The sequence below is a fragment of the Cupressus sempervirens genome, chromosome 8 (genome assembly GCF_028749045.1).
Source record: "Cupressus sempervirens isolate cs-2001-9-10 chromosome 8, ASM2874904v1, whole genome shotgun sequence".
Taxonomy (NCBI): Eukaryota; Viridiplantae; Streptophyta; class Pinopsida; order Cupressales; family Cupressaceae; genus Cupressus; species Cupressus sempervirens.
The window spans coordinates 346,510,302-346,538,286 of NC_143125.1; the positions used below are offsets into that span (position 1 = coordinate 346,510,302).

The following is a 27,985-nucleotide window of genomic DNA, read 5'->3' on the forward strand; positions in this document are numbered from 1 at the left end:
CATTGTACACTTGAACATTTGATGATCAATAAAAGGTGATATTTTTTGGTTGTGTGGCTGGGTTTTTCCCTTCATCTAGAAGGGTTTTCCCAGGATAATTTAGTGTTTGTTGTATCTTTCTTAAATCTATTTTGGACTTCCTGATTGTTGTTTCTCTTTATTTCTGGGCTAAACTTAATAAGAGCTTCCCAGATTAATGAGACATTAAGGTTCCTCTTTGGGATTAATACATCTATAAGAGTTGTTCCAAGTCTGTCCCAAATTTAACCAATTCCTTCTACCAACAAGTAGGTGATTCTGTCAAACACTTAGTGGCCCTCTGAAACTATCCTCAACCAGTATGAAGTTCACTATTAGTGAAGGAGGAGGGGTCAGCCAAAGTCTGTTCTGATATACTTTGAACTTTAATTATGAGGGATAGTTATATTGCACTGCTAGGAAGAATTGTTACTCAAAATTGCGCTTGCAGACCAATGTATGTATACCTTCTGTAGTTCAGATTTAAATCAGACATAAACAATAGTATGTCCAGGAATTGACACAATTAAATATATGACTGCAACACTTATAATCAATTGTAAATCACTTGCTAAATCAGACAAATCACAATATTCCTTTACACTCCCAAGTGCATTATTAGATGTTTCACAAGCAGCAAGCAATATACATAATGCTTCTCAGAACTTTACTCGGATGAAATCATACACCAATAATCTTGGCATAGCATTAGGAGTCCACGACAACCCCTGTCCAAGTTGAACAACAAATAGCGATCTCCTGATTGGAGAAAGAATCAAGCACACACTCAAATCATATTAGTTTGAACCTTCTTAATGAACCGAATCAATATCCAACAACGTTCCAGGAAATGGTGACGAGAGTTGTTATTTAATGGAAATTCACCTGCTTGAATTTCTTCTACACACTCGAGCACTTCCTAATCACTCACAACTTCATCTCGGGTGTCAATGGTCTTAGTAAATATTCACAACACCCATAGGAGAAAGAAAGCTTCATGACTCCATAGAAAATGAAAGGAGACGAGAGTTAAACTAAAGAAATTAGCTTCCGACAAATTCCTCCAATCATATTATTCACTTTATACAAGGCCAACGAATCATGTGCTCTGACAAGCACCTTTCCTGCACAGCTCTAACTCTAGACCTTTCTTTTCCCAGACAACAATGATTATCTAAGAACTTAATAATAACAACATTATTGGCTCTCTGCATTACATACAAGAACTTGTCCAGCATTCAAGGTGATGTATCAAACCAATAAGAAGATTCAATTTACCATTTCTTGGCTCTATGCAATTATTAAGCAAGCTGAGAGTAACATCCAGGCAAAAACACCTAGACGACAACTTCCAGATGCCTTTTCATTTTTGATCTAGAAGCTTTCGCAAAAATAACACATTCAATTCCTGTAGATTCCCTCAAAGGTGCCAACTAGACCTTGTATTTTAGTCCAACTAAGTTCCAAATATGAAAATCATAAACGCCTGTGGCATCTAAAGTCGTAGTAAATAATTTTTATGCCAAATATGACAATCTATTTCCGTTGATGATTGATACGACTTCCAATACATTCCCTTCACAATGTTCAGACACTACTAGAAATTGATTTAAGTTTTTCAATAATATATGAAATGATATAAATCGGGCCCACAACATTAACATTTAATTCCCAAGTTATAATTGGAAATATTTCTCATGGTAGATATCATTCGTTACTTTTGTTGCCGATATACTATTCCCAATGGCTTGACCCAATTTCTGATTAAATTTAGCTGAGACGATTCGACTCCTTTGCATCAATTTCTTAATTTTGTAAATTAGTTACGCTCCATCACTTCTTGTACATTCTAGAATTGCTCTTTTGGCAATGTCCCATCTTAGCACCGGTTCAATAATATGTTGCAACAAGGGCTTAACCTTATTGGGCCAGCCTAGTTTCTTAAAATACTACTCAATCTTACGAAAACATTTTTTTTTGTCCGTTCACAGCACAATCCTTTATAAAATTGAAATATTAGTTGGACCGTAATGAATTTATTCAAACCATACCCTTGAATACTTCACCCGAAATATTTCTTTACACAATTCAAATATTTATATTGGGCTTATTCACCTTTATAAGACAAGGCAAGAGATAAAACTTACAAGAAAATGTGAGGGGCTTGATCAATATCCCGATCACTTGTAAAAATCAAAAATATTTATTAACACTATATGTCAGCGGTTTGTATTAATCTTCAATTCCTCTTGTCGATGCACAAGAAAAAAAATCATTCAACAAAAAGTCATGTGTGTCAAATGCTTTCAAGTTGCCGACTTTGAATAGTCATATTATATTAAATCAGACCCCCAAGAAATACCTGTAAGAAAAATACATTTTTTTCATAGTTTGCCATACTTTTGCAAATTTTCTCACAACTACAAAACACTAAGTTTACCCAATAGGATGGCAAGTTCGATGCTCTAATACCACTGTAGTATTCCATCCCTGTAGTATCCTGAATGGATATTTTCACCAAATTTACTCACAAACAAGCTTCAGAACACGCAATATATCTTTTGCAAATAAAACAACACATATAACCAACAAATGAACCCATAGATGCTCATTAAAATACTCGGTTTAGCACAACTTCAGATTTTCTATTGTATTATAAAACAGCAATACAACATGCATAAAATCCAATCTTAAAAATAGTTACACAGTTAGATTGGAAAAATAAAAAAGAACATGTAAGAACAATAGTGAATTCCATCTCGAATCCACTTCAAGTTGAACTAGGTTGGCGTCCAATTAACTAAGAAAAGTCTGAAGGTTTCCGCCCTCAGGTGTTGGAAAACTAAAAGCCAAAGCTTCCCCTTTTTTTCTCAAAGAGAAATCTGAAACAAATTCCAAAATCCAAGCATAATCCAAGCATGTTGAAAATGAGCTCCCTCTTCTCCTTTTAAGCACAACAGGATGACTTCATATTCCCTTGCCTCTCTCTTCATTTTTATTCTCTTTTCCCTTTTAATTGTCTTTTTCCCAATAAAAGAATACTATAACTTGAGTAACTTATTAGTTCCTCTTTTTAATTTTAAAGTCACTTTATTGACCAGTTATTAAAAACAAATATACTGTTGAACTCATAAAACCATATATAATAGCTTGCCAAAAAGCTCTTAGCAAGATGCTCAAAGTCCAATACTACAAACATACGGACTCCAGATGACTTATTGTGAAGAGTAAGCATTAGAAACCTAATGGAGCCTTAATTTTAGAGTGTCCATTTGTGCACTTTTCCTATCCTTTTAAAGTCGTTTAGCATTAAACTTCTCTGTTTTGAAATTCAGATTTTTCTTGCCTATGACTGGCCAGGGTGTATAACATTTCCAAATCCTTTTATAATTTTGAAAATTTATGATCTTGGAGGTTTTACATCATTATTGTTCTCATCAGTCAAAACAATGGAAGCTTTTATGTTTAAACTTTCTCATTGTTTCTGTTGAAAGGTAACAGAGGATTATCAGGAAACTCTATAAATGGAGTTATATCGTCTACAATTTGGGAGCAACAATTACAAAATTAGAGTCACCCAACATTAAGAAAGAGACTGCATTTAAGATAGGTCATTGTCAATCAACAAGATAAAACGCCTTGTTTGAGGATATATATATAACATAGGAGACCGGAAACAATGGATTGGCCCAGGCATCAGCGGTGATAAGATACATGCAAGCAAACCGAGATGGACTGCCAGATGGTATATACAATCAGCAAAGAATCGTCCTTGCTAGTTAGAAGGAATGGAGACAAGAAAAGAGTGCATCACTCATTCACAATTATTTCTTGAACGTTGATTCGCAGGATTGAAGCATTAGAATAAACGTTCATTATTAGTGAAGATTGAAGAAGTTAATAAAATGTTTTATTCAATCCCAGAAGTTGTAGAGATATATACAATGCTTTATGATCTTGATGTTTTCATTGATTTTGAATCTCCAAGCAAACAATACTAACTTCTATTATATGTTGTGGGTGAAAGTGTGTTTGCAAATTGAAGGTAATAAAATGTGTTGTTGTGATGTCCTTCCATCGATCTGCACTCTCAATATATATAGTGTTGAATGGTCATGTCTAATTGTATAGACATGACTCTACGTGCCCTTTGGGCCCGTAGGGTCATGTCTATATAATAGACGGCCATTAACAAATAATAACCAACACTAATCATGGTTAACAAATACCATAAGAACTAATTGATTAATAATCATTATCATAGTGACTGATTATACATGTCAACCATTATAAAAGCGAGTGATTATAATTGTCGACGATTATCATAGTGACTGATTTTGATCGGTGATACCATAGCACATGCTCCCGATCAAAATCAGTGATCTCAGATTACATTTCTCTATGGTTGATGATAACAGTTCGAACACTAATGTGATCCAAGGATCATGTGATTGTGTATCCTGAGTCACCCGATCCTATCAGTTTGCAAGCTGAAGTATATAATGATTACAAGCATAACAATATTGATCTAATCAAATCAAACCAATATGACAATCAATCAGAAAAATGTATGACTATAATATATATATATATGTTAGTGTTGATGCGAGTTTTGTATCACTTACATAACATATTAGTAATTGGATATCCGATATAGAGTATCAAACATACAATTCCTCTCTTGAAAAGTTATTGCTCATGGGATATGAGAATAACTCCAATGTTCCTTACACTTGTGGATACCCACTCAGTTTTATCGATGTGATTTGCTGGTAATCACATAAGCGGCCTTACACTGTTCATTCAAGGATGACTTGGGCTTTAGTGGAACGATGGAGATGATGATGGGTTTGTGAAATATGCGAGTGGCAGATAATGTTCATGGTGGTGATGATGTAGGATGTGTCTACCAATGATGATGTTGGTGGGAAAGCGATGGTGGTGGAGGGTGAATGTGTGTGTTCTGATACTTGACTTACTTCTTGTAATGAACCATTTTTGGAACATTAGAATTCATAACCTTACTGTGTATAATTTTCTCCTTTTTCTCCCAGACTACGACTAGTTCCCTTTTATTTCCCTTTATATTTCTCCTTCTTATCATATATCCCTCCATATTATATTCCTCTATGTATGTATAGTTTTCATTTCTAAGAGTCGCGTCTTTTTATAATATTAATTATATTATATTAATAATAATAATAATATATTGTAACATTAATTATTATTAATATATTAGTAATTGTAATATTAATATAATTATTATTAATAATAATTATATTGTAACATATATCATTTTATTAATATATCAACTGTATAAATTATATTATAATATTATAATATTTTATATTAATAGTGTTTCTATATTAAATCATATTTTAATCATTATAATATAATTATTTATTATATTAGATTATTATTTAATCAATTTCATAATTCCATATTGCTATTATAATGCAAGGATATTATTATATAATATTACATATAAAATATTATTACTTTAATATTTTTATTAATATCACTTTATGTATAATACTTATTTATTATTTAATTTATATATTAGAGTGGGCACATCACAGTCCTCCCCTCTCGAATTTGCTTGCCCTCAAGCAAAATCTTTCATACACAAACTTTGTCATAGACACAAAACACATTTGCATTCAAGGACAAGAGAGATTTATGAAAAACACTAAGTAGACACGATGCAGACAGATGAAGGCACGAAGCAAACACGACAAAGACACGTCATACATAACCTTGATTAGATCCTAAAATTAACAATGCGAAATGACTATACTTCTTCATTAGGCTTATGAACCCTGCAACCACAAAATAAGCATCAGTACATGCATGTAAATATATATAAACTTCAAAGAAATTCGAATGATAATAAGTTAATCCAAGCCAGTTCCATACTAAGCCCAAGAGTGGAACTTTGGCCCCCTTGGCCCCGGTGGCACGTGTTGGACATCCACACAAGGTGGTCTACTTAGTGGATTGCTTTTTTGGCTAGAAAGGTTCTTGTGAAAAGGAGCCATTACTATCTTTCCCTTAACTAGCACTACAATAGGGTGTCCTAACCGCTCTCCCTTGATTGCAGACTCCATAGGAAAGTTGGTAGGGTGCCCTTACTATCTTCCCCTTAACTAGTACTACAATAGGTTGTTCTCCCTTGATTGCAGACTCAATAGGAAAGTGGTAGGGTTCCCTTACTATCTTCCCCTTAACTAGTACTGCAATAGGGTATCATAGCAGCTCTTTCCCAATTGTAGACTCCATAGGAAGGATAGATGCCCTTATAGTCTTTCCCTTAACTAGTACTACAATAAGGTGTCTTAGTAGACCTCCCTTAATTGTAGACTCCATAGGAAAGTTAAATATGGCCTTTCCCTTAACTAGTACTACAATAAGGTGTCTTAGTAGACCTCCCTTAATTGCAGACTCCATAGGAAAGTTATATACAATAGGGTTTCTATATAGTCTTTCCCTTAACTAGTACTACAATAAGGCGTCTTATAGACCTTCCTTGATTGTAGACTCCATAGGAAAGCTACTTGAAATCCCTAAATCATTTCTCAAATAATCAATTTTACACCTTTATAATTACATTAATTAAGAAAACTTACAATTTCATATTTTAACTATGGTTGAACTTCCTCGAAGCTCCACTGGCTTCCCTCTCTGTTCATTGACTAAATGTTATTGATGTTCCCTTGATCATATCTCATCTTCTTCTAAAGACAATAGTGAAAAAGGATCTTCAATTTTTGTCTCACCCGCTTCAATATTCTCTTAACTCACTAAGAGATCCCTTTATATTGGGATTCAAATCCAGTACAATGAGTCATTTTGCAGACCATTCCGATGGCAAACATTTTAATAAACATGAATTCCAACGCAACCATCTCAAACGGGACATACATTTAGGAAGTGCCCATCAAATGCCATATATTCTTGGTCTACTCGTCAATGATTATCATTCTTTAATAAACTCCTGTCTGTCCTGGTGTGATGGTCTTTATCTCTGTAACGCCTATATTATTTTATATTACTGCTTCTCCAAGTAATGGAACTCGATGTATTCCCATTCTTGGCAACTAAAAAGAACAGAATTTCAATTTCCTTCTGAAACTTCTTGATGATCACGATTATTTGGTTTGTGGGGAATGCAACAAATAAATCCCAAACTATGGGCCTGTGCAAACAAGTTCTCCAACTCTGTCAGAATATAATTCCCGTAAGATAAAATATTAGCTCTGCAATAAATATTCTTCCTCGGCAACGTCATTTCGTCTCTTTCCTTAGCTATTTTTCCAATGCCTAGTTTAAAATTCAAAGAGATGAGCCGCAAATAACCCTTAGAGAACTTGCATTCTTGGAAGAGATCTCAATCATAAGTTTGTTTAGAATGCGTACTAATTGTAACATGTTAGATGCCTCATATGTGGAATATAGTGTGGTCCCATATACTATAAACAAAGGTTCATTTCCACTTTCAATTCAAAATTATTATAGTTTAGCCCATCTTGTCCTTTTCGGATAACTCATGCCAGACAAGTACCCACACCATCATTGTAATGAGGTTGAATCTTACCTTTGCATATTGGGCTTTTTCTTTTCCATTACAAAGCCAACTATCAATCATGTGTCTTGGCGTTGTTTCCTCGATGTTCATTGTTTCTAACGTTGGATTGCCATTAGCTTCATCGTGGTCACTGCGATCACATTCAATATATACCTTTAACCTTCCTGTGGGTGCATTGGGTCATTCTTTGCCAACTGACCCCATTTGCTACATCGACTCAAAAGATTTTCCTTCTTGTCCATCTTTACCACAGTTCATACTCCATTACTAGCACTATTTTCATTGCTTGGGGACACTTAATTTCATTAAGTTCTGTGGCAATCATTTGATTGCATTTGTTGTACTAATTGGCCTCGTTTTTCCATTATATGATATTTTGTTGCCTTACAGATATGGCAATATTTGATCATGGATCAATCGACCTTGAGCTCATTCGTTCTACATTTAAAACCTGGAAAGGAACTTGAAAAACGATTTAATTTTGTAATGATGGTTGGACTTGCACAAGCTCCATGAAATGCTCAGCTCGATATGTTAAATATTTGCCAGACTTTAGATATTTCTTTGGCCAAACTTTGTAATAGGTAAGCACTGAAGAGTCATTTTCTCTTTCCAAATATTTTGTTCAAACTTTACACCCAATGATTTTTAATGCTTTAAAATGCGAAGGCTTCACTTTATAAATTTGGGCATGTCTCTAAATATTTCAGCTCAAACTAGAGAGTCCTTCCGATAATTATATAAAACATTTGGATAAAAGTTAGACTTTAATAAATTGCCTATTGGTCTTCGAATGGCTTCCTGAAATTTTATTCCCAACTTTCTAAGTTCCCACGTTAATCTTTCAATAGATATTAATAAATATGTACATGCCCAACAATTTCTAACCCATCCAAACTATACAAATTAACATTAATAATTTTATTCCTTTCACTCATTACCCGAGACTAAATGAATAGGTTTATATTTGATTAAATTTGGGTCGTAGGTACAATACAACTTCTAGAGGAAATATTCTGGAGTGCCAGTAATATATAAATTTCAACAGACTTGAAAATATTTATTTTCAGTTAAGAATTATAAGCTTTATTCTGATGTAGCCACCTGAAATTTAACTCAAAATCTAGGCTACTATTCTCTTTATCTGCTCTAGTAAGAAACTTTCTGTAACTATCTCTGATTAAGTTTCACAAGCTGGCAGGAAAACCTGCTCTGATACCATTTGTAATGAACCATTTTTGGAACATTAGAATTCATAACCTTACTGTGTATAATTTTCTCCTTTTTCTCCCAGATTACGACTGGTTCCCTTTTATTTCCCTTTATATTTCTCCTTCTTATCATATATCCCTCCATATTATATTCCTCTATGTATATATAGTTTTCATTTCTAAGAGTCGCGTCTTTTTATAATATTAATTATATTATATTGATAATGATAATAATATATTGCAACATTAATTATTATTAATATATTAGTAATTGTAATATTAATATAATTATTATTAATAATAATTATATTGTAACATATATCATTTTATTAATATATCAACTGTATAAATTATATTATAATATTATAATATTTTATATTAATAGTGTTTCTATATTAAATCATATTTTAATCATTATAATATAATTATTTAATTAATTTCATAATTCCATATTGCTATTATAATGCAAGGATATTATTATATAATATTACATATAAAATATTATTACTTTAATATTTTTATTAATATCACTTTATGTATAATACTTATTTATTATTTAATTTATACATTAGAGTGAGGACATCACACTTCTCTAACTTCCTTCTCTAAACTTCGACTACCCAGCTACTCACTATTCTACTACTCCTATGAATGGAAGGTTGGCAAATGGACGGAGATCGAATCTAATGAAGGCTAACCAGCGGCCCCACCTCCATAGATGCAAGGATTCAAAGGAAAGTACACTAATTTGCCACACAAGGCTTCCCAACAAGCCGCTAGGATGCTAGTGGTCTAGTATTGATCCCTATCAAACATCTACTAAGGCTACCATACAACTATCCATCTACTTCACTCTTACTTAACAAACTTCTTGAAATGCAACCAACTTTAACAACTTGAAAAGAAATCTAACTATGTGGAAGTAGAAACCATGCAATAACACCCAATGTTCTTAATCACCATGCAAGTCACAACAACAAAAAAGAGAGCGATTTTGGTATTATCTTAGCAACAATTTCTCTGACCCTTTACAAATGAGAGCAAACGGCCTTATATAGGGGCCAAAAATACAATGGACGGTGGAGATCAAAACAAGATCAACGATCCAAATTGGATCCCAAAAACCCTAATTAGGGTTGCCACCCCATCGGCCAATGAGAAGATGCCACCTCATCAATGGACCAATGAAAAAAGTGCAAAAAGTGGCAACCAATGAAAAGGCACCAAAATGGTGGCCAATTAGAAATAAACACTCAGTCATTTTTTAGAAAAAAGAGAAATTGCCACTTGGGCTTACATCAAATGATCTTCTAATATAACTCTTCCCTTTTCTTTCATTTTCTTAGCTAAGGCAATGAACTTAGCTAGCCTTTCGTTAACTTCTTCCATAGGAGGACAAGGTGTGTGCTTTGCTCTGAGTTTTGCTGACTTCACCACGCTGCTTGTTGCTTGTAGTATTTTTTCATGATCCTTCTCGTATTCATTCCCAAATCCAATAAAAGCATTGAGAGAAGAAAGGGTGCCCAAATGCTTTTTCTTGATAGCAACCTTTCTTAACTCATCCAACCTCAATCCAAAAACTGTCTCATTGATATCTCCTTCTCTGATATCCTCAAAATCAAGTGCCATCCCAATGTCGCTCATCATGGTTGAAATAGAAGTGTCGACACTTGGGCCGTAATGTGCAACTGCCTTCTGTATCTTCCTTGCCAAGGGGAATTGTCCTTCCTTTAGTCTATCCTTCATCTGTATCATGTCTACTGTACCGATATTGTTGTCGGTTATTCGCTTCATTTTCAAGAAGAAAGGTGTTTTGGGCATCATATCCTCTTTGTCTTTCTTAGTGTTTGTCCGCTTGGGATTCTTACTTGCACTAACATCCTCCATCTCGTCGCCCTATTATGGGATGGTAGAGTGGTGGACCAAAAGGCTAGCAGAACCAAGGGAAGCAATCCTTAGACTAGAACGAAAGAAGGATGTCAGCTTAAGGACCCCTTTCAACTCTAAATGATTAAAATTCACCTTAACCAATAGCCGGACAGTGACTTTTCAGAATTAGGATCAGACCTTGAGAATTTCAAATCCACTTGCAAATCAGAAATTTATCATGTATTCACCGTCAAATAAAATCGCCCAACCTAGGGCAAAAATCGCAACTCCTTGCAAAAATCAAAATTTGCAAAAAATTGCCAACAACATGAAAAATCTGCCTTCCCACCAAAAATCGTCCAAGACAAGGACCAAATCTGCCCTCAAGAAAATTGCCAGTGGAAGAGAAATCTACCCTCAAGACAAAAATCGCCAAAAATGGAGAAAAATCTGCCTTGCAAGGAAAATCACCCAACACCAAAGAGCTGCTCCAAGAAGAAAATTCGCCCAAAAGCAAGGAGGAGAAGATGAGAAGTGAGGAAAGAAGAGGAAGGAGTTTCCGCTTATAGCCAACTCCACAAACCCTCCCTAGCTGGCCGACTTGGACCCTGGGAGAAAGAAAACAAATAATTAATGCAAAATTATGGCACACAATTAAATACTTAACCAAAATTAATTTTGCCATTATGAAAATTAACTTTTTAAATTGCCAATTGGACCAAAATTGCAAAAAGAAAATAAATAATGTCTTAGAGGTGTTAAATATTTCTATTTAATGAAGATTTAGTAATTAATACGTCATTAAAATTGGATTTTAGCTAGCCAAAAGCCATTTTTCAATATTAAATTACTAATTTCATTAAAGACTAAAAAGTTTTCAAGGCAATTTAATCCATTTAAAGCCAAATTTTGCAATTTTAATCCCAATCAATTTAGCTAAGCAATTTTAGCATTTTAACACAAATAAATCATTTCTCTTAGAGCCTAAAAAATCAATTTTGCAATTTGATTTCATCATCACCAAATTAATCTCTTCACCAAAAATTTAAGATTTTCCAAAAAACCAAATTTAACAAAAATTTCACTTTTTGAAAATTATCCAAATTTATACAATTATATCCAAATTTTCAAAAGAAAACATCTAAGTACAAAATTTACAATTTTACCCTGCCAAGTTGGAATTGACTTTGAAATTTGTTCGGCCTAAGGATAGAATTGGTGGCTCTGGAAAATCAAGTTAAAAAAAAGGGTGAAAATAAGCTAAGTCTCTCCCACTGGCCTGTAGGTGTCCAAGGCTCAAAATTTTCAAAACTCAAAAAAACTTTTGGACAACTTCAAAAAACTATTGCCGAGGTGATCAAAAAAAGAGGGTCCCCAAAATTTTTTTGGAGCAATGGTGTGAAAACCTCACAACATCTAGCATCAACCCAAAGAAATGTTCATGATCATTTCAAGAAATAAGTAACTTAGAACAAAAATCTCAGGATGGCCTACCCAAAAATCCACTTAAGGACAAGCACTCAACAAAAGAAAGAACTCTCAAGTTGAACCTAAGCACTCTGACCATATGTTACTCACGTGTGTGCAAATGATTTATTCCCCGCTCGACAAGAACTTGATAATCTCTCAGATCCATTAAACTTAGTTATTATAATATCCTTACTTCAAAAGCAACCTAGATAGAGCCCCGCTACCAGTCAAGCATCTATAGCCCCGACGGAGTTATCGTTGTGGCACCACAATCACAGTTCTACCTTTAGAGATTATTTTTATAGCACCGGTAGAGATGATTACACACCCTTGAACCAAATTTCATCTTTATTTTCACTTTGATACTGCTTTTCTCTTTCCTCGTGATATTTTCTCTTTTCTTCTTTTCTTTTCAATCTTTTGTTTGGTTTGCAGGCAATGAAGCTTGCGGAGGGTTTGGAAGACCATGGTGGCGCTGAAGCAGGTGTATGATTTTTACTAAGTCCAATTTCACTTCAAAACATCAAGAACTCAAAGCAATTAAGTGTGAGTAGAATGTTGTAACCATGCCAGAGATAACTCAAGAACCTCTATCGAGTTAAAACCCAAATTTAGTACAAGTCCTACCATAGACCAACAACTAAACACATCCTTTAATCTTTGAACCTTGTCAAATATACTTGAGAAATAAACAAAGACAGGCTTCATTTTGTCACCAAAAATGTAAAATCTACACACCTCACCCACGAGGGATAACTCGGACCCCCTTTGCGCTTACAAAGGCCCAAAACCAAAACTGCTAAGGGAAGCTAAAAGATTTCAAGTCAAATGACTTGATGCAAATGAAACTCGGGCTCCCTCGCAACATCTAAATTAAACATCTGAAAGAAAACTACTCTAAAGAACCAACAAGAACCTCGTGGAGGTTACCAAACATCTGTAGAGAGAAATCCCCAGGATTGGCACAAGAAGCTTAGATTTTCTCCTTGGGCAAACCTCATTCGAACTAAGGCTGCCCTAGGGACTTCTCTAGTCTACCTGGTCAAAGGCCAAAATTCGATATTCCCAATGAATCTGCAGATTCTAGTCCTACAATTCATGAAGGAGTTCGATGAGCGGGATAATATCGTAGAGGTCCATCTCCTCAATCTTGTCTGCCTTGAAGAACAGAGGGATGTAGCCCTCAAGCACTTCACAAAACACCAAGTAGTGGTCAAACGGTGGTTTGACAAAAGAGTCCAATCCAAGACCTTTCAGATTTCAGACCTAGTTCTCCTATGGGACAAGGCCCATGAGAAGAAAGTTCCAACGGCTCTAGCTTGGGCCTTATCACATCATAGAGATCTGTGGATCTCATACCTACTGTCTCAGTTTGCTAACTAGAGAAACTGTTCTATTTTTTGAGAATGGGCAGTTTCTCAAACATTACTTTGAGTAAGGAGATGGTATAAGGGTGTCCATTCCCCTTTTGTTATACCATATGTATAGTGGCTTGTAAATATTGCTTTGGTGTACCTCCAAGTCCACACTCTAATTCTTTTCTTTTCCTTGTGTTTCTTTTCCCTTTTTGCTTAGTTGGCCCTTGTAAATAGTTTGGTCAAATCTTTGTTTCTCACTTTGGTTTTTTTTTGGTCTTTGGGTTTGCTTTTGTCTTTTTCAGGAGATTTTGTTTTGTGTTCTTCCAAGTAGGCTGGTATGCTTCTCATGACACTGTATAACTCAAAGGAATTTGTCTCCAGGTATTCAAGTATTCTTTTACCCATCTTGTAGATCTCCTCTCGCCCTATTGTTGTAAGTTGAAAAACTGCAAGTATAAACTCAAGATATGACTGAACTTCATCAAATTCGGACAACTTTGCTCTTGTCTCAAGCTAATCAAATGACCAAGTTGACAAGAAAAAGGGAAGAGAAGAATCACAATAAGAACGGAATGAATATATCAACCCTACTCAAACTTGATGAAATTTAACGCTAAATGGTATCTTGGGAAGCGGATATCTTTTTCCTTCCAAAATGAGAAAGCACATAAGGATGGGATGGTGAAAGTACCCCCACAATGAACAAATTAAATTTTCTGTCCGAGAAAAGAAGTACCGCCTCTCATGCCTTGAAGAATGATAAAGGATGATGGAAGGAAAGAGATCACCAATTCTCGAACAATGCACAATATCCGACAAAAGAAAAACAAAGGAAGTATTGAGTGAGCTTGGTTTCTTTGTTTTCTTCGGGAATTAAATGATATACTCCCTTTCAAAGCACGCACTTCACTATTGGACACCAGTAAAGTTCCTAGATTATGGTGAGTTAGGATGTTTGGATCTGGAGTTCATTCTTAAAGGGATCCGTTTCGCAATAATAAAGCACTGATAATTTCAAAGGTTGAGTTCTGGACTTCTCAAATGCAAGGCATTTGCCCAATCGAGTCACCTTTTCTTATGCACTACATACCCGTCCCTACTTTTCTGAGCAAAAAGTTGGATCCCCTCTTTTCGCTTTTTTCCTTACCTCATTTGAGGAAAGCCTTTTGTTTTGGTTTCGATTTTTCGATGTTTGGTCCTCCACATCCCTGTCCGGGATGTTGGACCCTTTCATATGGGAGAAGGGAGTATGGATTCCTAGCCTTGCAGCAAGAATCCGTGGTCTTCGAGAAAGCAACTTCTGAATTAGACAAGAGTTGTCCCCATATGTCTTCGACAACAAGGAAAAGTTCCTACGGTCTTAAGTTGGATGCATGGCAAAGTTCATTAAGGAAAAGTATAATTAATGCAACCTTTAAATTATCATGATTGATGGGTTATTTAAGACACCTGAAGGGATTAATTGTCGCCTTGTTTGATAATCGCAATTGCACTCTATAAGAAAAAGTTTGTGTTTGGGTCGCCACCCCACCTTGAAGCAATCATTCTGCAAGTCTACAAGTATTTTCTTGGGTTAGGCTAGTTATGGTTCATGTTCGGATGAGGACAGGTCCTAGCGCTGCAACGTCTCTACATTCTAGTGCTTTAGGTTGGTGTTTTTCCCATTTGCTTCTTTTTTGTTTGTAGGTACCCATCTTTTCAGGTTTTTGCATGGTCTGTCCTTTCTTATCTTTCCTTTTGGATTGTTTTGTTTCCTTCATTGCTTCTTGGCATGGTTTTGGAGGTCGCTTGACTCTTTCTTTGGTTGGGTTTGTGTTTTTGTTTCTTGCGGTCATTTATCATAGGGCAGAGCTACTTCGGCTCCACCCTCGTGCACAAAATAGGCTAGCATTCTTCTAACGGAATGGGCTTGGTAGTCTGGGTTTTTGGCAACCATGGGGTAGTTCAAAATTCATAGTGCAAGGTATATTCCACCATGGGGAAGGTGGGTTTGGTTTTTCCTTTCCTTTTGATTTACTTGGCTTGGTGGTGCAATTCCGCTTCTTTCTAGTTTTCTTGGGTGTTTGCCATGTTGAGGGAATGATTTTCACCATCTGAGTGCTCTCTGGTAGCCTCTTTTGTCCTGGTTTAGCGTGAGGTAGGCTGTCACCGGTCGAGTTGGTTTTGTTTGGCTCGGCCAACAAGTTACAGGCACACCTTCATGGGCGTCTGGTTGGTGGTTTTGGCTCTAAAAGATATAACATATGGGTATGTTGTCAGCATTACATGCACACGTGCAACCTCAGTCCTAGTAGGGTAAGTGGTGGCTTGTTGGCATTGCGCTAGCACTTCTAGCATATTTTGGGTGATTATTAGTGGTGGTTTTCTGCCTTTGATTGTCTCCCTGGATGCAACATCCCTCCTCGGGTTGAGTGTCTTGCGTCATTTACAAGTTGGTTGGTATTTCGAATTTAAATGGCTGTCACATCAAAAAGTACCAAGCATTTATTAATCCCATGTGTCATTCAAGCAAATGTTGAATACCGGTCTTGTCAATCGCGAAGGACAACTCAACGTCATAAGCCATGTCGCTGGAAGTTTTGTTTAAGCGACGTATTTTTGGTTTTCAACAGAGAGAAAACAACTAATATTTTGTCAAGTTTGAAACTATCTATTTTGTACTCGCAAGATTTGAAATTGTAGGTTCTTGAGATTCGGGGATTTTTTCCCCTACCACTGGTGAGAGGTAGTTTTCCTACTTCCAAGGTATGGCTTCCAGATACCATTCCTTTGTCCTTTATCAGAAGTTAATTTACTTATTTAGGCTTTCAGGTTTAGTATTTGTTCCCCATATGGCATATTTGTCCTTCAAAGGACGGAAAGGCATAAGATTCCGAAATCCCTAAAATATTGAGTCTAATAAAAGAATAAAGTCCTTTTGAAAAGGGATAATAATATTAACGTGTATCGGGTCTCCGCAGGTGCTAATGGGTATTGGCTTTGGAGGAACGACAAAACTATTCGGGTATCATGGCAGGACAAGGACCAGTGTAAATTCCAGCAAATGGTTGTCGCCTTGTAAAATAGGCACCTCTGAGCAAAGATGGGAAGGAAATTTCCCAAGGGTTCTAGGCCAGTCAGGTCCCAAGATCCGAACCATGGAACGACCAGTTGCCAACCTAGGAGTCAAGGCTTCCAAAGAAGGGAAGTTTTGGAAGCAACAAGTTAACAAACGAAAGGATGCTTGCACGATCGACACTCTGCAAGAGCAACTCCAAAATATTTATCTGCTCGGATTAATGAGGCTTCCCTGGGAGGGGGCATAACAAGGACCCTTCTACATGCAAGATCTTCAGCATGGAGGGATCCTTTTGGGCTGATTCAATACCTACTCAGAAGGAGCTTCATTTGCTTTCATAAGAACCAAAACTCTACGAAGTACAAATCCGGTTTGGGATTCCTTCTTCCTTATGACTTGGTCGGGTGAGCTTGCATTACATGGTAGAGGGCATTCAGCAAGCCCAAGAGTCTTGGAACTCAAGTCATTCTGATGCGCTAGTGGATGTGTTGGGATTCCCTTTGAAACCAACCTTTCGTTGTCGTTGTTGGTTGACAAACTTATTAATGACGCGGCAGGCAGTTAATCATGGTAGATAAAGAAGTTTATTTTGTCAACTGTGTGTTTCCCTGCGTACCCAATGCATTTAAGATTGTCAGAGAAGTGGAGTGCTCTTATCAATCAGTGGCCGCCTCAAGATGATAACTGGCAGATATTTGACAGGATAAGCATGTAAAGATCAGCATTTACGGGTTGGATTTTCCTTGGGAAATCCTCTCTTCTATTCCCTACTTTCCATCCCCCTTTCATGGCTTTTCAAGTTTAATTTCCTCTTCCGTAGTTATTTCTGCGTTAGGATAGCAGTAGATCTTGTAGATTTAGGCAATAAAGGCAATAGGTAAGTTAGTTAGGGAAGGAAGTTAGTTTCCCGCCCAAAGTTGTAGATACTCGCCTATAAATATGAAGAATGTTGACTATTCTAGGGTTGGTAAAATTGATGATATTATCTTCCATTTCATTGTAGTACCATTGTTATGAATGAAAGAAATATTATCTTTTCTGCAACACGTGTTGTTTCACCTAGTGCATGCTAGTATTTATAAATTGTGTTTTCAGTAGAAGAATACTAGAGTGCTTGCTATGGGATTCATTTATCTTTGAAAGTAGTGAGATCTTTTCTATTTTGTTGCTATTATCTTCCTTGGCTTGGATAAAACTAAATGATCTTGTTTACTTTGGTACTATTTCATTCACAACACTTATTTATGTTAGATTGATTGATCGAGCATGTATTTAAGTTATCCTAACATTCAAGCATGCATTGTTAATAATAATAGCACAAAAGTAGGCTATAGGTAGATTAAATCTCTAACCTTGTCGGCTCATTCATTTTTGTTATTGCTTTCCTTGTACCCACCCTGGCTCCATCTTATGATATGCCCAACCCTGTTCGAGTGATTCATTGCCCAAAACAAGGTGCATATAGAACTGCTGAAGTCTCTACCCACCTTATTATAAATTCAATCACCCCCTCATCCAACTTTGCCTATTCCTACATGATCAAGACCCAGTCTACAGGGAGCTTAAGAGTAGAGAGTTTTTGCTTTCCGCTCTTTCAGGCAATATTGGTCGAACATTCCAGTCCAGTGACAATTTTTACTCTATTGGTAGTATGCAAAACAAAGTCCCGTCAACACGTACATAGATTGTGGAGCAGCAATAGAGCTGGTAGAGGCCTCACTTTGGGCATGCTCTATGGTTTGCAAGGAAAATTTAGAGAATACTAGGAGGTATTGATGGTAATTTTCTTGCATCAAACAAGTTGTTCTCAGCCCTTGCCTATTTTGCCAGCAACTGGCAAGCTTACACCGCCCAAGGTCTTATGGTCCATGATATATTCGAACTAAAAGTTATCAGGTAGAAGATAAAGGCCATGGGCATTGTGGGATGTGCATCTGTGGGGATTATGTTTCATGTTCTATTGAAATTGCTGTTAAAGTCTACCACACAAACTCTTCGAGAGCCCATTTTATGTTGATAAGCTCGTGGAATAGTGAAGATTTGTCACCCTCTCATAGAAACAATTATAAAACAGATTGCCTAGGTCATCCCAAGTGGCTATGCCGTTAAGTGCCAAAGATCTGTGCCAATATAGGGCTTTCCCCTTAAAGGATGCAACCAACAACCTCAGGGCTACATTGTGCTCCATTATATGATGCATTGTGCTGGTGTTAGCCACATATGTCATGTGCTCAACACGGGTCTTCTCATCTTGGCCAATGAATTTGGAAAATCCTTTAAGACACGGGTCTTCTCATCTTGGCCAATGAATTTGGAAAATCCTTTAAGGCATTGGGAGGAATAGCATCCCAATTTACACTGGCTCCTGGTGGAATAAGGGGACTTCCACTATCCCAAGTAACAAGTTTCATACAGCCATGGATGTTGGAGGGCATGGTACTAGGTTTGATGAAGAAGCTAAAACCTTGAATCTGGTAACAGAAACCATTGGAGAGATCAACAATCTTGGGTAACAAGTGGATATAGATCTTGTAAGTGGCCTATGGCTCGAATACTTGCTTCTAGATTAGGCTCGTGATAGTTTGGTGTCACTGGATATATCAGAAAAAGGAACTATTGATCCTGAAATTCATAGAAGTAACAGACCTTAGGAAAAGTTTGAGTGTCATAGGACCCAATTGGTAACACTCAGAACAATCTAAAAGATTGAGGAGCCAGCTCTCCATGAACAAGGGAAATGGAAAGAGAATTATACTAAAAGTGAAACTAAGCTAGAGGCAAATCACTTCATTACTAACTCATTTTTTCTTGAATAATAGATAGAACCATAACATCAGAATGCAAATACTATTCTACAAATTGGCATAATATACCACAATCCCTTCATAGTTGAAATGAGAACATAATGACAAGATCCTGGACACATATCAGAATATTCATATCACTTCATGGGTGAATCTATAAAAGCCGAGTAACAATAAAAGAATTTAAAGACCCAATTTGACCCCTATGTGCAGCATTAGATTGCCAGTGAATATAATGCTAGTAGACGAATTTGAATTTTGAATTCAAAGGCAGGTTTTTGTGTCAACTGCAAAAGACAAAGGGGAAGAATGTTTTCCAGCAGTCAATATGTTTTTGGAATGTTTTGAACAGAAGTGTATTGCAACAGTAGCTATGTTTGCGAATTTGAATAGAGAGCAGCAATTGCTCCAAGCAAGAAAAAGTTAGACAGAGACCTGAGAAGCTCTAAACTTTGTTGGAATCAGTTCCAGATTGCTCTAAGTTTATTTGTAATTGGTAATTTGCAGTTTAGCAGTCTATTTTGCAGTTTATAATCAGTTTGTTTTCTAATGATTTGTATTTGTGATACAATCAAAAGCAACAAAGAAAGTTCTGTATCCCCAGTTGTGTGTTTGTGTCTCCTTCTTTATTTGGTATTTTGCTATACATTGCTAGGGATTGGGAAACAAAGTTGCAATCTCTTTATTTGTATTCTTGTGGTATCAGAGCTCTATTGTCTAATTTGGTATCAAAGCATTGTCTTTGCCCTATTTTGGGGATTTCAAATTATTTGCATCTTAATATATTCTTACCCTATATGGTACAACGATGATTTTGACTAAAAAAAACAGAATAAGTTTTATCTATTGCTTGGAAGAATAACACAAGCAAATCAGCACTGATTAACCAGTTGAACTAATTTACGGACTTAAGTGTGTGATTTATTTCTTATTCAATATTAAGGAACACTTCTTTGAACAGATCCACATTTGAAATATGATCTTTATTACTTGAAATGCATATGGTGTTGTCCAACTCATATTAAAATGTGTACTCGTTTTCATTTCCAACATAGATTATAATATATATAGCAAAGCACAAATACACACACACATAGACATACATGTATACAGAGTAAACATAAAAACAAATGTTTGAAATGGTAACTGTTTAGAAATACGAAAGATGGCATTCAAGAATAATATTATGAGACAAGGCCTATATATTCCACGATCCATGGGGCAGTATAATACCTGCATTCTTTTAACAAACAAGTACATGTCTTCAGCGCATCGGTAGCATGAGCAGGCAGATTAGACAAAAGAATCCATGATAGGAAGATTGTTGCTGCTGTGATTTTTGGGCTGGTCTTACAATTACCATTATTTTGTAGATCTAATAGCCATGCATTTGTACTTTTAATGGTCTTCCAAACCTGTAGAAATGTCCTTTTTCCGTTCCATCTGCATAGAAGATTATTTGGTCCATCTGCAAAAATGTCAGTCAGCACATGCGTGTTCACTTTTTGCAGATCAATAACTCAAAAAAAATGCCTTCCTTTGGTACCCACCAAGTTTTTTACTCCAATTGAGTATATTGTAAGCTATAGTTTGGGGAGAAAATTGAGCTTTGCATTCGAACTCATGTCTGCCATTTCTCTCACAAAATATGAAGTTATGAAATTGATACTTAGGCCAAGGCTCAATCTTGAGACATTTCCAACAACTGAAAGCTGTATTTATATATCTTTTATTGCCAATCAGAGAAGACTTCTTCGAACTTCTCGTTAAAATCTTATTCTGATAGAACCTATGAAGAGATGATGGAGATGAAGCCATATCATTAAATGGATCACCTGCACATAAATGCAAACAGAGTGTCCATTAAACCAAGATAGAACTTTCTAATGTGACAAGAAGAAATACTGCACAAAATAACAGTGTTGAACATCACAAAGCATTAGTTACGGATTCAGTCTTTTCACTTGAAATTTCTAGTTTGTTGATAATGTGAAAAGCATACAGCTTCGTATGTAATGAAATATTGTTTGCTCATTGCAATGGAGCAGTTGCTCATAACTCAACTGGATATGGCTTTTACAACAAATCCCAGAGTACTATTTTGTACATGTGTGATTATCTCAAGATCACTATTGAGAATTTATGATTGACAACCAAATTATACCACAATCTACCACAAGTTAGGCCCAAACTTAATGTCACAAAAATCTGCAAGTAACACATAATAAAACTAACAGAGATATTCTTTAGATCACTATTGAGAATGTCGAGTATTCTTTAGAAAACTCACAGAGATTACAGGGCATTTTTTGTAAATGTTGATATTCCAAATTGGAATTCAGAGAGATATTCACGGAGGATCTCTTAGAGGCAATATATATTGTAGTTTTTAGACATGTGCATATGAAAGAGACAAGAGGCTTGATTAGAGGTGGGATCTCTGCCAAGCATGTTTTGTTAATAAATTCAGTCATTAATAGAGATCGCAGAGGCCTTAGAAGGCACTCTTAACATGATGGTTGCCTAACTAAGACTTATTCTAATCAGAGGGTTAGGTAAATCTGAGCAGAGCTAATTTCTAAGGATTATGAGGGTTTAGTATGGGAATTAGCACTCAGATGATTTAATGATTATTTATCTTGTTAATTGGTAATAATCATTTCATACTCATATATCTTTATATTATCTTTTCCATATACTAACAATTGTTACAGGTTTTAAGCATCAAATACTCAAGCCAGGAAAAGGCATATTATAGCGGTATCAGAGCATGATACTGTCATCTTGTGGGTAAAAGAGGATATAAGAAAGTAATTCATATGAAAGACTAATGTGGAAAGCCAATGAAGATTAGAAGAAATTCAACCATAGTCATGATAACAACATAAGAATTTGGGCTAAAGGACATACATCTTTCAAATCAATAGAAGAAATTATCTAATTTCTTGAGGACGAGCAATTTGAGGAAAGGTGGATTGTCATGTCCCCATTTTAAGATATAATTAATAATAATTAGATAATACAATATTATTAATAATGATAATAAAATCATATATTACCTTGTCAAGTCATCCCTAGGTTACCACAAACCCTTTTATTGTTTTTCAAATGAATGGCTCTCAACTGTGGAGACCTCATAGAGACTACAGTTTTGGCAAAAATTGTTGGTGCTTATGCTAGTTACAGAGGCAGAACAAAGCCTCTCAGACGGTTTGAAAATGGCAGAGAGAAGAGTGTTGGAGCATTATGTAACATACCCGTGGTGAAAATGGATCCCGAGCATCTCAAATTGAGGATGAAGCGGCCGAATTTTAGACGGTACGAAGTGGGTTGCTCATCTCATGTGGCAACGACTCATTTTGCAAGTGATAGGACCCATTTAACACAGCTGAATTTGGAGGTAAAGGGCAGATGTAATAGTGACTGGAGTGTGGGCTCAGAAAATGTGAGGCAAAACCCCTTTAAATTAGGGGTAAACATATATAGCCATTTCACCTTCAAACAAGGCTTGCTCTATTGTGTTGGAGGCGAATTTAGAGGAAGAAGTTGTTCACAATATGGTCGTATTCACTGAGCTTGGGTTGATAGGCCATTTCAAAGGGTGTTGGCCCAGTTTGATAGATCTTCACAAATGGATATCAGATTATTGGAAGTCAATTTTGGAATGTTATGTGAAGATTTATATTGCAACTAAGGCTTTTTTACTATTATTTTTGAGCTTGCACAAGATAAAAATAGGATCCTGTGTGAATATCAATGGCATTGGGAAAACAAATTTCCTCTGATGTTAAAGCCATGGTATCTAGATTTCAACCCGACAAAGGAAGTCTTTGAGAAATATCTAGTGTGGGTGAAGTTGCCTAATCTATCTATACATCTTCATTTGATTCTTGTCTTCAAGCAGTAGGTGATGCTTTAGGGAACTTTTTGATGGTAGATGAGGGATCCTCAAATCTACTTCATTTTACCTATGCTCGAATTCTTGTGGAAATGGATAGTGTGAAGGAGCTCCCTGCAAAGATTGTGATAAAAACTACAAAGCGTAGCTCTGTACAACTTGTGGATTATGAAGGAATTCCTTTCAGATGCAGGATATGTTTTCAAACTGGACGTATAGCAGTCAATTGCGACAAGGGAAGAGTATGTAAGCTAGTAAAATGGTGGAAGGATGATGTTGCCCAGTACTACACGATGGAAAAGAAGGCATAGCAACAAATGTGCTTTGCTCAAGAAGTCTCGGGGGAGCAAAAGAAGAAGTCTCCGGTGAGCTAGTTGGTGATGGGGAGACACAACAGAACAATAGGTTGCTACTCTAGCTAGAAAGGAGAGAAAAACTCCAGTTGGGACCTAAGAAATGGCTTTCTCATCAAGAGGGGGATTTTGCAAGTGAGAAAGCTCAAGTTTCAATGGCTGGCTCTATGGATTGGCAAACTGTAGCTGCCAGGATGGAAGAGGGTTGGCACATTGTAAAAGAAAGAAGAGCAGGAAAGCAAAGATGGTATCATTCGAAATGACTTCATTCTCATAAAAAGGGAGGCAAAGATGGTAAATCTTGATATGGGTTTATTTATATACCTTTGCTTCAAGTTGATAGTAGTTGTGCTGGGAGCCATTTAATAGTATGCTTCAGAATTTCTTGTTTATGTATTGTGCATGCATTTATTTGAAATGTGTAGATGCTGAAAGGATAGTGTGGATATAATGGGGGCCTTTAAGAGGCTTGATATTTGGTTTGTGAGGGTTAGAGGGAGTCCTTTTTTGAGGTTGTAAACTTCATGTAATATTTTTTAATTAATAAAATATAAATCAATCACCAATAAAAATAATAATCATATATTAAGATTAGCTTTACAATATAACAATAAGAAATAGTAACAAAATATTATTATAATATAAATAATAACATATATAATTTATTTAATATAAGATTTAAAATAATTAAATAAGAATAAGATTACAATGAATGAATAAGTAAATAAAATTAACTATAATAGAGAATGTTGTAGAAACTAAGTTACCTTTCTAAATGGAATTTAATAATAAACATAAACTAAATAAGTAAATAAATAATATAATATTAATTAACCAAATCTAATGAAAAGTCAAGAGATATGCAATAAAGAGATGTGAATCTTTCAAATTAAGATATAAAAGGGAGAAGAGTTCATTTGAAAGAGGAAGAAAGAGGAGAAGATAGGAGTAAAAGAGGGATTAATAGAGGAGGAAAATGATGAGAAGAAAATAAAGAAGGGATTTTCTCAAAAGGTTGAAATGATTTGACTCTTTGAAAGGATTGTAATTAAGAATGATTGTGATTCTTTGAAACAATTGTAATTATGGAGTGTTGTGACTCTTCGAAAGGGTTGTAATTATGATGTGTTGTGACTTTTTGAAAGGATTGTGATTATGGAGGGTTGTGAATTTTTACTAGGACATAGATGACAAACAAAATATGGGAGGACTAGAAAACAATTATATTCAAATAGAATTGATTGTAGAAATGTAATGTCCTGAAGGTGATCTTTGTCTAAATGTAATCTTGGTCCAAAGGCAATCTTTGCCCAAAAGCTATCTCGGTCCGAAGGTAATCTCAGTCTAAAGGTGATCTTGGCCCGCAAATAATCTCGGTCTGAAGGCGATCTCAGCCCGAAGACTATCTTGGCCCGAAGGAAATCTCAACCTGAAGGTAATCTTGGTCCGACGACTATCTTGGTCCGAAGGTAATCTTGGTTCGAAGGCAATCTCGGTTCGAAGGAAATCTCGTTCCAAAGGTGATCTCGACCCGAAGGCTATCTCGGTTTGAAGGAATATCTTGGTCTGAAGGGGATCTCAGACCGAAGGGGACCTCAGGTGACTATTGTTAAGGAATGTGAGATCTTATGGTAGAGTATTTTGATTTACTAATTCTCTAATATTTGTATGACAATTCAACCTTATTTAATATCTTGAGTAATCAAGATAGTGACTGATTTATCTCTATGATAATTGTGCAGGGTGCCAATTCTCTTTCACAATATGGTACTATGAACAAGTCTATGAGGATGATCACAATAACAAGATCATGGATCTGTGCAAGATTGTAGTCTATAACACTATAACAATGTTTATAAATCTATGCAAGATCACGGTCTATAATATTGGTTTATATATGCAAAAGATCGCAAGTTGTAGTGCAATATATTTATTACTGAGATCTCAGTTGCTTGAGATAGTAACATGGATTGAATTGATGCTTTCTCTCAACCAACCATATCAATATAAATGAGTAAGAGAGGTCATGTCGACATAGAGACGTGACTCTACGTGACATATACCACATAGGGTCATGTCCCTATGTGGACATGACTCTTGGTAACACAAGATGTTCATTAGTTAAGGCCCGACAACTTCAGGGCATTATGAAACTTCATTAGAAACCATTTTCTCAACGCACTACATGCAAACCTGATCTCAAAGCAATATACATATTGATACACGATAATGACAAGTGCTTCAATCACTATATGTTTGCAAACTTGCATAATGTCAGAGGTCTTTAATCAGACTGAGTACAGAGATAGATGCTCAATCTAAGCAATGTAATGAATCACTATGTAGATTCATTGGGTCTGATTTCATACATCAGGATTTGCATCATATTATTATACATACTTATATATGTGTATATATGTGTGTGTGTGTGTGATCTATGCACATATTGATGTTCCCTGATCAGATCCGACTGATACTCCATTCCAACATTCCCTCTTAGTGAGGGAGGAATTGATCAATCCAATAATGAGATTAGCATCGACGGTGTACTCATCAACAATAGTATCTTAATATTTATCTGAATTTTGGCACATTCCAGGACAATGAAATAGTCAATCAGACAATTAACCTTGATCACAAAACAACATAATAAGTATCATGATATCTAGCTCATTTCGAGACTAACATAGTCTATCATGATTCTTATTGTTATGGTTTCCAACATAATCCTTAGACAAAATTTTACAGTAGTCTTAAAATGACAAGTCAACAATTTTAAAAATAACAACACACATAGTATGATGGTATCCAACACAACCCGGGACAAAAACTTAATGAAGTCAACTATGATACTTTTGTTATCATACTTTCCAGTACATTTTGGGACAACACTTAATGTAGTCTATGATAACAGGTCAATCTATTATTGAGGTCGTCACCTTACAAGAGAGACCTAACATCTAATAAAATGAAAGATCGTCACCTTTCATAAACAAACACGTGCACAATAGTAACTCTTTAAACAACAAAGATATATATATATATATAGATATATTACACAAAACTAAGATTTTTGGTCTCAAGAGTTACAATTACAATTACAATTTTGTAATACCAAGTTTTCCTCTAAAATATTCCACTTTTAACTTTGCAAGAGGTTTGGTGAATATGTCGGTAGACTGCTCTTCAGTGTTGATATATACCAACTTGATGACATCCCTATCCACCATATCTCTGACGTAGTGGAAGGGTATCTCTATATGCTTGGATCTGTTATGGAAGACATCCCTATCCACCATATCTCTGTAGTGGAAGGGTATCTCTATATGCTTGGATCTGTTATGGAAGACTGGATTCCCTAAGACTTTGATACAACTTTGGTTATCACAATGTATAACTGTAGGTTTTAGAGGTTTCCCAAATAGCCCAACCAGTAACTTCCTTAACCATACTACTTCTCGAGCTCCCATAGATGCGGCTATGTACTCTGCTTCAGCGGAACTCTGAGCAACAACAGATTGCTTCCTACTAAACTAGGATATCATCGCACATTCAAGGCTAAAACAACATCGTGTAGTGCTCTTTCGATCAATAGAACATCCGGCCCAATCGGAATCTGAATATTCATGAAGCTATAACTCAACTTTGTCATATTTTAGACCAAGTCCAATAGTGCCTCGCAAGTACCTCAAAATGTGCTTCCTGCCATGAGATGAATCTTCTTAGGTTCACACATAAACTGACTTAGTGCATTTGTAGCATAACAAATATCAGGACAGGTGTTCACCAGGTACATTAAGGGTCCAATTATCTATCTGCAATATGTAGGATCAATGGCTTCAAACTCAGTTGCTTCAGTTTTAAGTTTATGAAGATTTGTCTCCATAGGTGTGGATAATGGTTTGTAGTCCATCATGTCAAATATGTTCAATATGTCAATAGTATACTTTCCTTGGTTTAGAAAAATATAGTCTTCCTTTCGCCATACTTCTAATCCTAAGAAATAGTGTAGAAGACCTAAATCTTTCATTTCAAATTCAGAAGTAAGGTCTTGTTTACATTTAGCAATAAGGAGGTATTCTCCTGTTATCAAAAGATCATCAACATAGAGAACTAGTATTAGCATATCTCTCTCTGGTTCCTTGCAGTATATGTTAGGATCTGCTTTATTTCTTGAGTACCCTAATTTGATGAGGTAGCTATCTATTCTCTCATACCATGCCTTGGGGGCTTGTTTAAGAGTTAAGACCATCGAAAGCTTTCTTCAGTTTGCATACATGTGATTTCTTGTCATGAATAACAAACCCGTCTAGTTGTACTAGGTATACTTCTTCAATAATGACTTCGTTCAAGAATGTTGT

General features: G+C 35.8%; 1 protein-coding gene across 4 annotated transcripts in view; it reads right to left on the reverse strand.

Moving 5' to 3' along the window:
* The window catches only part of LOC149542753 (violaxanthin de-epoxidase, chloroplastic-like), a 114,965-nt gene that overhangs the window by 67,019 nt on the left and 19,961 nt on the right, over positions 1–27,985 (reverse strand). For all 4 annotated transcript variants that reach the window (XM_089797644.1, XM_089797643.1, XM_089797642.1 and 1 more), the window contains exons 2-3: positions 20,924–21,208; positions 20,607–20,841 (exon numbers count right to left, since the gene is read on the reverse strand). In XM_089797644.1, the coding sequence (XP_089653770.1) occupies positions 20,607–20,841; positions 20,924–21,191 (503 nt within the window). In that variant the 5' untranslated portion in view covers positions 21,192–21,208. The remainder of the gene's footprint in view (positions 1–20,606; positions 20,842–20,923; positions 21,209–27,985) is intronic.